Here is an 11,717-nt window from a genome sequence, read left to right as displayed (position 1 = left end):
AAAGAAAAAAAAAATTACCCGGCATGGTGGTGGGTGCCTGTAATCCCAGCTACTCCAGAGGCTGAGGCAGAATTGCTTGAGCCTGGAGGTGGAGGTTGCAGTGAGCAAAGATCGCGCCGCTGCATTCCAGCCTGCGAGACAGAGTGAGACTCCATCTCAAAAAAAAAAAAAAAAAAAATTCTTTTTGCCAAAGGTTCTTTATTCCCTCATTCTTTATCCCACCAGATTGCTCACAGCTTCTGAAACTCACTGGCAGTTGCTTCCGCAAACTCACAAATATCCTTCCTTGCTGCCTGCCTCAAAGGGGCAGTGGTTTTTTAGGTTCATTGCTACTTGCCTGTTCAAGTTTTGTTATAGTGAGTATACTATCTCCTGAGACAACCAAGCATATCTTTTTGGAGGGAGTGGTGTTACCATTGTTCATATATATACATTTTAAAAATTGACATTTCATGCACTTATAGAATTCCATACATTAATGTGAAAACTGATGTCTTTTCTTTTAAAACATGGCATGACCTAATGTGTACCTTACGCCTACGTACAATGGCATAAGATATATTTAGGAGGTTACATTGCAGTATTTTTAAGAGGGTGATTTTATTTTTTCTAAGAAAGTGAAACAAATACAAGGTAGTAAGATATAATTTTAAAGAATAGTATTTTATTGAATACGTTTTATTCACAGAAAAATAAGCTTTAATCTACAATGAATGCCAGATTATACAGCAGAAAGCAATTTTCTTAGTTTTCCACACAGAAAGGTTCTAAGTGAAAAAAACCATAAAATTATATTCACAAATATAGTACTCTGTCTCAAAACATTTCACATGATTATTCACAATACTAATACAATTAGATCAGTCAGTCAGGTTAAAATATAACAGTAATGAAAAAAATGCAAAATCTAACATAAATTACATTAAAACCCTTGTTACATCAAACCAAAACTGCAAATTTCTTACTAAATCCAGAAAAATGGTAACATATATAGTAATTTAAAATATTACATTAATGATACAGAATAAGAAAGTGGTGAACTCCAAAAATCTATAGGCATATCTGCAAACTTCAGATTCAAAGTAGAATCTGACCACCCAAACATTAATGTAGCATTTGTCTAATTTTTTTGTTTTGTTTTGTTTTTGAGAGGGAGTCTCACTCTATCACCTAGGCTGGAGTGCGGTGGCGCCATCTTGGCTCCCTGCAACCTCCGCCTCCCAGGTTCAAGCAATTCTCCTGCCTCAGTCGCTCTAGTAGCTGGGACTACAGGCATGCGCCACCATGCCCAGCTATTTTTGTATTTTTGTACAGACAGGGTTTCAGCATGTTGGCCAGGCTGGTCTCCAACTCCTGACCTCAGGTGAGCCGCCTGCCTCAGCCTCCGAAACTGCTGGGATTACAGGCGTGAGCCACCGTGCCCGGCGCCATTTGTCTACTTTGAAGATACAATTGTCCCTTGCTATCCCTGGGGTTTTGGTTTCACCACCCCCTAGGACCTGAGGACGCTTAAGTCCCTTAGATAAAATCACACAAGGCCGGGCGCAGTGGTTCACACCTGTAATCCCAGCACTTTGTGAGGCCGAGGCAGGCAGATCACCTGAGATCAGGAGTTCGAGACCAGCCTGGTCAACACCGCGAAACCAGTCACTACTAAAAAGTACAAAAATTAGCCGGCCGTGGTGGCTCACGCCTGTAATCCCAGCACTTTGGGAGGTGAATCACTTGAGGTCAGAAATTCAAGACTAGCCTGGCCAACATGGTGAAACCCTGTCTCTACTAAGAATACAAAAAAAATTAACTGGGCACCGTGGAGCATGCCTGTAGTCCCAGCTGCTTGCGAGGCAGAGTTTGCCATGAGCCAAGATTGTGCCATTGCACTCCATCCTGGGCAACACAGTGAGACTGTTTAAATTAAAAAAAAAAAAATAGTATTTGCATATAATGTATGCACATCTTCATCACATACTTTATTTATTCTGAGACAAGGTCTTGCACTGTCACCCAGGCTGGAATGCAGTGCCATGATCATAGCTCAATGCAGCCTCTGCCTCCCAGACTCAAGCGATCCTCCCACCTCAGGCTCCGGAGTAGCCAGGACTACAGGCACACACCACCATGCCCAGCTAATTTTTGTATTTTTTGTAGAGACAGTGTTTTGCCTTTTGTCCAGGCTGGCATCATATACTTTAAATCATGTCCAGATGACTTTAATACCTAATACAATATATTAGGTTGGTTTAAAAATAATTGCATTTTTTTTTTTTTGCATTTTTGCACCAACCTTAATGCTATGTAAATAGTTGTTATACTGTTGCTTAACAACAGTATGACAATTTTGGCTTTTTTTTGTATTATTTTGTTTTTTTTTTTTATTGTGTGGTCTTTTTTTTTTTTTTCTCAGTGTTTTCAATTCCTCCTTGGTTGAATCCATGGATGCAAAACCCACAGATATGAAGGGCTGGCTATATATGCATTGATGATTGTCCTATTATATTAGTTATAAAGTGTCATTTAATATGTAGTGAAAGTTATGGTACAGTGGAAAGAATAGTTGAAAAAATAAACATTTGGACCTTTCAAGAAAGGTAGCTTGGTGAAGTTTTTCACCTTCAAACTATGTCCCAGTCAGGGCTCTGCTACTAATTAGCTATAATCTTTGCACAAATTACATCACCTTTGAGTCTCAGTTGCCTCACCTGTAAAATGAAAGAACTGGATACTCTCTAAGGTCACTTCCAGCCCTGTCATTCTATAACTCTGTTATGCTGAGGAAGAAATTCACATTGTGTTAACTGTATGAGTCAAACTGAAAATGATTATTAAAGTGGGAAAAAGCCAATTGCTTCTCTTAGAAAGCTCAACTAAATTTGAGAAGAATAATCTTTTCAATTTTTTAAGAATTTAAATATTTTTAAGGGTTTGACCTATTTATTTAGAGATGGGGTCTCACTCTGTCACCCAGACTGGAGTACAGTGGCACAATCAGAGCTCACTGCGCCTCAAACTCATGGGCTCAAGTGATCCTCCTGCCTCTGCCTCCAGAGTAGCTGAGACTATGGGCATGTGCCACCATGCCTGGCTAACATTTGTATTGACCTATTTATTTATTGTGATTTATATCTTTTTTTTTTTTTTTTTTTTGAGACAGAGTTTTGCTCTTGTTGCCCAGGCTGGAGTGCAATGGCACGATCTTCGCTCACCACAACCTCCGCCTCCTGGGTTCAAGCGATTCTCCTGCCTCAGCCTCCCGAGTAGCTGGGATTACAGGCATGAGCCACCACGCCCAGCTAATTTTGTATTTTTAGTAGAGACGGGGTTTCTCCATGTTGGTCAGGCTGGTCTCGACCTCCCGACCTCAGGTGATCTGCCCGCCTCGGCCTCCCAAAGTGCTGGGATTACAGGCATGAGCCACCGTGCCCAGCCGATTTATATCTTATCTATGAGAAACACCAAAAACTATGAGTAAGCATCACTGAAAGAGTTATCATGTAAGAATTTTTTCTAAGTTTTAGCCCAAATTTCCAGGTCAAGACAAACCCACAGAGAGGTAAAAGGGTATTAGGATGGGAGTTCATATTTACAGCAGGAACTTTACATACATGGTCTCCTTGAGCTCTTGCAACCTTGTAAGATAAGTATTATTTTCCTTTCACAGATGAATAAACTGCTACCCTTTTTTTAACAAGTAGATTTGACTAAAAAGAACTATGTCAAATATTGCTTCCCATTTTCTTATTTCTCTTTTTTTTTTTTTTGAGACAGAGTCTTGCTCAGTCGCCCAGGCTGGAGTGCAGTGGCGCGATCTCGGCTCACTGCAAGCTCCGCCTCCCGGGTTCACGCCATTCTCCTGCCTCAGCCTCCCGAGTAGCTGGGACCACAGGCGCCCGCTACCACGCCCGGCTAATTTTCTGTTTTTTAGTAGAGACGGGGTTTCACCGTGTTAGCCAGGATGGTCTCGATCTCCTGACCTCGTGATCCACCTGCCTCAGCCTCCCAAAGTGCTGAGATTACAGGCGTGAGCCACCGCGCCCAGCCCCATTTTATTTCATTTCTCTAACGGCAATGATATATATACATCCCATAGTATATCCTACTGATATACTAGCCCCTTTCCCCATTCAACACCTGTGTAATCAGGAAATAAAACAATGATTCGGGTTTAAAGGGTATATCATATGAAACTAATGCTGGGGTGGTAGTCTCCATTCATAGTTCAAAATACAAATTTTATCCACTAAAATGGAAACACAAAAAACAACTACTGAAATGTAAATAATATAACAACAAAAATAACAAAATATCATAATACACAGGGCCAAATCACATTATATACACTCACTACACCCACTTTACCCTACCTTAGCCCGTAATCAAAGGGACAGGGGAAAAAACCAAATGTAGCAGGAAAGGCAATATAAAGCCATTAATTAATTAACTGGAATTTAGTTTGTAAATGCTAAAACCAGTTCTCAAAAATTAAGACAATGCTTTTGATCAGCAGACTAAATTATTACAAATAAAGATTAGTACTTATTGCAAAACTACTTGAATCTTTGCATGACTAAAATGTAAAGTAAGTGGTGACTTGAAATCCTAGAGTGAACTTTATACAGAAAAGGAATAGTCTACATGTAGGCAGTGAGAACTCTTGGGAGGGGGAAAAGATTTGGATATGGCTATAGTTTTGACTTTGCAAATGATCAATTTTTGCGGAATTAGATGGAAAAGATCCAGTGCTTTTTATAGTTCAAACACAGACAAATGCTGGTAAGTCTCCAAAAATTTGATTAGAAGTTGGAGTGCTGAGTGATTTTAAGAACCTGAAGCAACAGCATTTCTAAACAATTCTTAAAATAAACTTGTTAGCCACATCAGCGTTGTGCATTAAATTTCACAACTCATGGAGAGGAAGAAAAAAAGTCTTGCTTAACTCTAAACATACAAGTTTTAGAAGAATTTTAATGAAGTGCGGCTCCCAGAACAGGAAAAGCCTTATGTTAAAACAATTCAGTCCTTCAGTCCTTGGCTAACAACTAGATTGAACTACCTACCTGACTTGGAAGTGAAGTGTCCTGGAAAACATATTTTAAAAATTTTAACACTTTTCTCCCCTTGTAGAAAACTTTAAAGTCTAGACTATACAGACCAAATTCAAGTTAATGACTATATAACCAAACTAAGTGGCAGACAGTGCAAAGGTGAAGAACTGAGGATTTACATACTAAAACAGAAACAGGGCAGTCATTATTTAATTTTTAAAACTCTCATTTAAATTTGCAATGTTTTAGCCGGGCGTGGTGGCTCAAGCCTGTAATCCCAGCACTTTGGGAGGGCAAGGCGAGTGGATCTCTTGAGGTCAGGAGTTTGATACCAGCCTGGCCAACATGGTGAAACCCCGTCTCTACTAAAAATAAAAAAAATTAGTCGGGCATGGTGGCACCTGCCTGTAATTCCAGCTACTCAGGAAGCTGAGGCACGAGAATCGCTTGAACCCAGAAGGCGGAGGTTGCAGTGAGCAGAGATCACTCCACTGCACTCCAGCCTGGGTGACAAGCAAGACTCCATCTCAAAAAGAAAATTAAATAAATAAAATAAATTTGCAATGTTTTAAATGAATATCACTTAAAGTAGTAATCAACAGAAGTTAGGAGAACATAACAATACTCTTTCTCTTAGAAAGTACAACAAAAATATAATTTTTTTACAGTTTTACTCTCAAACTTTCCTCTGTAGTAACATGCCTTACTCACCTCTACAATAGGTTTGTTGTGAGAATCTTGTAATGTAAACCCTGGACGTTCTATGAAGCATTTTTAAACTTCTAGTTTATACCCTACTGATTCTTATTCAAGTGTTTTTTAAAAAATATTTAAACAACTATTCTTCTTTTCTTGCCAATATTTTTATAATTTCCAAGAGGTTTTAAGGATCTTGAGAGAACATTTATTTCAGAGGTATCTACTACTATTACTAGCCAAGAAAACAAATGTAGGTAGAGGAAAGACTTAACATTTTGTCCTATATACATCTTAATCATCCTAACGGTAAAAACTCACATGAAACTTTAAGATACAAGATGATATGAGAATCTCAACATGGAAAGCTGTCACTATAACTACAAGCAGTGTACAAACATGCTTCTACTTTTACCTACATAAGCTGACAGATGTTTAAAATACTGAGTTAACAAAGATCTTTTAGTAAAGTGACTTAGGCAGGCTTAAACTAGCAAGGATTAAGGATGAATCCTTACTAATTAATTGGAAGATCTGAGACATATTTTATATTTCATTTTACAAAATCAGAAATACTTATTTTGAAACAAGATAAGACATGGTCTACCTGTCAAAAAACTACCACTCAGAAATATTTTTCATCCACAAAGCAGGAAAAACATAAAATCATTTACATTTCACATTGGCACCAAAAAGGTTAACTGCCCTGCCTTCTTGGATTAGAAAAACTAAAGCTGAGTGATAAGTAGTTTTGCAGGCGTTTGAACATGCCTAAGCCTTTAAATCAGCAAAATACTTTCTAAAAATTCTGATTACAAAAGTAATACATACTTATAAAAAATTCGAACAGAACAAAATGAAAAAAGTAGAAAGTGAAAAGGCCCCTATAAAACCCCTCTGGGGCCCCTCCCCCAATCCCCCCCTCCCCGAAGAGAAACCACATTTAACAGTTTGGTGTATATCTTTCCAAATCTTTTGTTCTATGCATATTAAAAACATACATACTTTGATTTGGCTCAGACTATACATAGTGTTTTGCCACTTGCATTTTACACTTAACATATCTTTGACATCTTTCCATGTCAGTACATGTTGGCTCGATAGTATTCTATCATTAAATACGCTTTCAAAAATGGCAAATCACTTTAAAAAAATAATTCGCACAAGTACGTGTTTATAACTTTAAAAGAAAATGGACAGAATCCTAAAACACAACAACCAACCTCTAAAAACAATCTCTATCTTTCCACCAGCGTGGAACAATTTATTCCTTTTTCACACAAAACAAATTATGTGATTGGGGAGATTAACTCTAATCTCCACATTTATATACAGAAAGCTCCATTTGTTAAGCCTATCTGAAAAGAATAAAAAATCCAGATGATTAATTCACTTACACTTAGAAATTAAATCAGTATACTATGAATACACATTGTGTTCAGTTATAGTATGATGCTTCTTAGTCTATGGTTTCAATTAAATAACAGTAAAAAAAAATGGATAATACAGCTAATACCCTGAAAAATCAAGAAATTCAAAGATTATATTGCCAACTAAAACACTGCCATGTACATTTTTTTTCCTACTTGGTAGCAGATGCTAATGGAATTCAATCCTGATTACTTAAAGTCAGTTCACATCACACATTCAATCAGGGTAATAAGAACAACATAACATGCCTACTATAGAGTTAGATTAAGACATAAAAATTTTTTGCTTGAAAGTAATGACTGTGTAGCACATGGGACACTTGTCAACTGCTTCAGCACATTGTTTACAAGTGACTAGATGTCCACAAGGAACAAAAACGATAGCAATATTTCTATCCATACAGATTTTGCAAAGCTTCTCCTCTTGCAGGCGCCTTAGCTGCTCTTCAGTACTAATCTCTGCAAAAAGAGAAAATAATTATGCTAGTTTTAGACTCTCTTAGTTGTTTAAATTCATTGAAAACATTTATTGAGCCCCTACTACGTGCCAAGCACCCAACAAGTGCCGGGAGATATGAGGATGACTCACCCGTGGCATCTGCTCTTAAATAGCTCACACGCTAGTGGGAGAGGATGTAAGATGAGGCTAGGAGGTTAAGCACAAAGTACAAAGTGATAAGTGCTATAATAAAGTTATGTACAAAGTGCTCTGGGACAAGATGAGAAAACAAGTTCTGCTCAGGCTAGTTGGAGAAGGCTTCACAGGTTGGCAGTGGCTGGATCGGGGGAGGAGGGAAGTGGAGGAGTGACATTTAAGCATGGACAGTCATTTGCCAGGCAGAAAAACAAGGGTTAGGTAAAAGGAGCAGCATATGGAAAGGTCACGACTAATTCCAGAAATAGAGGGATGGATTTGAGGGACACTTCTGAAGTGGGACAAGTAGGATTGGGTGACTGACTGGATATGAGGGCTGAAGAAGAAAGACAAACTAAAGTTGATTACAAGATTGCTAGCTTGGCTGACAAGGATATGGTGATGCCAATAAGAAATATAAAAGGAGGTACAGGTTTGGGATCTTCAGATATTTTTGAGGTGTTTTCAGGACACCCATATAAAAATAACCAGTAGGCAACTGAAGAGTCAAATCTTGAGGTCAGGAGAAGTCAGGGCTAGAGATAGAGATCTGGATGTCATCAGCATATAGGTGGCACTGAAGTACTTGCTTAATTCAGCCTTTCCCAAAATAGTTTTGTGAAATGTGAATAAATATGCCACAAAAAATGTGTTTCATGGTCACATATAACAATAATGACAACAGCAGCAGCAGTTACCAGTAATATTGCATAAATAGTATGTGCTAGGCACTATTCCAAATGCATTACATATTTTAACTATACCTTTGTGATCACAACTATTTATTTATTTTAGCATCTTTATAATCATTATGTACCAGTGGTTTCCAAATATGGCCTCACATGAGAATAACCTGGGGCATTTTTAAACAACGGATTTCTGGGCTCCATTCACAGAATCTAAAATTTCTGGGGTTGGGCACACTGGCGCTTGAGAACCACTGTCATCCAGGACAGGGCAGTACAGTACAATATAGGACAGTATAGTCTATGTTCCCTCTTAGAAATGTACAAGGCATTTCCCTATTTAACTATGGGGTTCCTTTTTCATGGCATCCTTTTAACATCCTGCTGAACACTATTCTGAAAACATGTTTGGAAAACAATAGTTTATTCAAGAAATACTTACTGGACACTTAACTAGGTTCTAGGTACTAGGGATACAATTAACAAATACATAAACCTCAGGCCCCCAATAGTTCATAGACAAGCAAAGAACACAAGCAAACAGGAAAGTATAAATGGTATGATGACAAAGGTAATTACAATGTGTTATGAAGAGCACAGGAAGGGTGTGTGTGCATGTGTGTGCATGCATGCATAAACGAAGGCCTCCTGGAGGAAATTATACCTAAAACTGGGTACAAAAGAATGAATTAGGAGTTTACTAGGAGAGGGAGGCCTTGGGGGATAAGGGCAATGGGAGAAAAGTGTTTTAGGCAAAGGAAACAGCATAAACGAGCTCCAAGGAGAGAGACAGAACGTGGCCTACAAGTGCACAGGCAAAGCTTGGGCACAGAATTTGAGAAAATAGCATGAGATGAGGCTACAAAAGGGTGCCTGATCATGAAAGATTAGGCGAGCCACGTAAAGGAGTTTGGACTTGATCCCAAGGGTCCTGGGAGCCAGTGAAGGGTTTTAAACTAGAGACAGATATGATCACATCTATGTCTCAGAAAGGTTTCTCTGGCTAGGGGGTAGAGGAAAGGATTGTTTAATCTCTTTCTTCTTAAAAAGTACCCTCTTGGGCATAATAAAAACTATAGGCTCAAACATGGAATGCATCAGAGATAAGAAGATAAAGCACTTACCCTTAAGAAGCTTGGTCTAATGGGCAGGGCAGAAACCAGTCCCAAAATAGTGTAAAAAGCAAAATTGAGCGCTCAGCCAGGCCTGGTGGCTCACGCCTGTAATCCCAGCACTTTGGGAGGCTGAGGCGGGCAGATCATTTGAGGTCAGGAGTTCAAGACTAGCCTGGCCAACATGGTGAAACCCCATCTCTACTAAAAATACACACACAAAAAATTAGCTGGGTGTGGTGGTGCATGCCTGTAATCCCAGCTACTCGGGAGGCTGAGGCAGCAGAATCGCTTGAACCTGAGAGATGGAGGTTGCAGTGAGCTGAGATTGTGTGCCACTGCACTCCAGCCTGGGCGACAGAGCGAGACCCTGTCTCAAGAAAAACAAAACAAAACAAAATAAAACAAAACTCTACCAGCACCAGGAGTAGATAAGAAGGAGCTCCTAACTCTGCTGTGGGTGCGGGAGAAAACTTGAAAGAAGTGACTTCTGAGCTGAACCTTGAAACATGAGTTCACAAAGTAGATTCAGGGAGTTGGGGGTAGAGTGGGGAATGGGACTAGGTATACAGATAGAGAAAACGTACTCAAGGCAGAGGAAAAAATACAAGTAAAGAAACGGCACTATAAGCTGATGTATATTATAAGAAAGCATCAACACCAAAAAAAGTCAGAATGAAGTGTGTATTTCATGCCAAAAAAATCAAAAGGAGAACAAGTAATTTCCACATTACTTTTAGATGCAATGCTACAACGAGTTAAAAACAAACAAACAGGCTGGGCGCGGTGGCTCACGCCTGTAATCCCAGCTCTCAGGGAGGCAGAGGCGGGAGGATAGCTTGAGCCCAGGAGTTCGAGACCTGCCTGAGCAATATAGTCAGACCCCGTTCTCCACAAAAAGGAAGAAACAAACAAACAAACAAACAAACAAACAAAGCAACAACAATACTGACACCTAGAGTAGTCAAATTTATAGAGACAAAAAGTAAAATGGTAGTTGCCAGGGGTTGGGAAGAGAGGGAATGGGGAGTTGTTTAATGAACATGTTTTTATTATTATTATTATTTTTTAAAGATGGGGTCTTGCTCTGTATCCCAGGCTGGAGAGCAGTGGTGCAATCACAGCTCATTGCAGCCTTGAGCTCCTGGTCTCAAGCAATCCTCCTGCCTCAGCCTCCCAAGCAGCTGGAACTACAGGCGTGTGCCACCACGCCTGGCTGTTTAATGGACGTAGAGTTTCGGTTTTGCAAGATGAAGAGTTCTGGAGGTTGACTGTGCAACAATGTAAATGTACTTAACACTACGGAACCATACACTAAAAATGGTTAAGATGGTAAACTATATGTGTATTTTATCACAATTTTTTAAAATCTAAAAAAAAAAAAAAAAAAAAAAACTGAAACAAACCCCAAAACACTGGACCAGAAGTCAGGAAATCTGAATTCTATTCCCAACTATCAGCGTGATCCTAGGCAACAGCCCATCTGTACTTCAGGTTCCCGATTAAGGTCATAAAAGTTATAAAATGGGCTGGGTGCAGTGGTTCATGCCTGTAATCCCAGCACTTTATGAGGCCGAGGCGGGCAGATCACCTGAGGTTGGAAGTTGGAGACTGGCCTGACCAACATGGAGAAACCCCGTCTCTACTAAAAATACAAAATTAACAGGGCGTGGTGGCACATGCCTATAATCCCAGCTACTCAGGAGGCTGAGGCAGGAGAATTGCTTGAACCCGGGAGGTGGAGGTTGCAGTGAGCCAAGATTGCACCATTGCATTCCAGCCTGGGCAACAAAAGTGAAACTCCGTCTCCAAAAAAAAAAAAAAAAAAAAAAAAAATTATAAAATAATCTTGAAGGTTCCTTTGGTTCTGATTGTTTGTGACACCATATCATCTCATTTTTTTCTATATTATTTCATCCTTGTATAAAGCCACTAACTTGAGATGGTGATATTCTGGGCATAGATCTTTTCCCCTCAGACCAGTAGTTTACCACTGGCAATTACTTCCCTCTTGGCTTAAAGGTAACTACTGGATTCTACATACTTCTCTACAGCGCCTTTCCCCTTCTCCTCCCCACAAAGCCCTCTTCTAGGTCAGAAGGTTACTGGCACATGAG

At 39.4% G+C, this 11,717-nt stretch overlaps 1 protein-coding gene across 3 annotated transcripts in view; it reads right to left on the bottom strand.

Moving 5' to 3' along the window:
- Positions 1–644: 644 nt before the first annotated feature.
- Positions 645–11,717, bottom strand: part of XIAP (X-linked inhibitor of apoptosis) — a 53,074-nt gene continuing 42,001 nt past the window's right edge. For all 3 annotated transcript variants that reach the window (XM_003823125.5, XM_003823126.3, XM_055106879.1), the window contains one exon: positions 645–7,627. In XM_003823125.5, the coding sequence (XP_003823173.1) occupies positions 7,434–7,627 (194 nt within the window). In that variant the 3' untranslated portion in view covers positions 645–7,433. The remainder of the gene's footprint in view (positions 7,628–11,717) is intronic.

This window comes from Pan paniscus, chromosome X (genome assembly GCF_029289425.2).
Source record: "Pan paniscus chromosome X, NHGRI_mPanPan1-v2.0_pri, whole genome shotgun sequence".
Lineage (NCBI taxonomy): Eukaryota > Metazoa > Chordata > Mammalia > Primates > Hominidae > Pan > Pan paniscus.
This window is presented reverse-complemented; position numbering and strand designations above follow the sequence as displayed.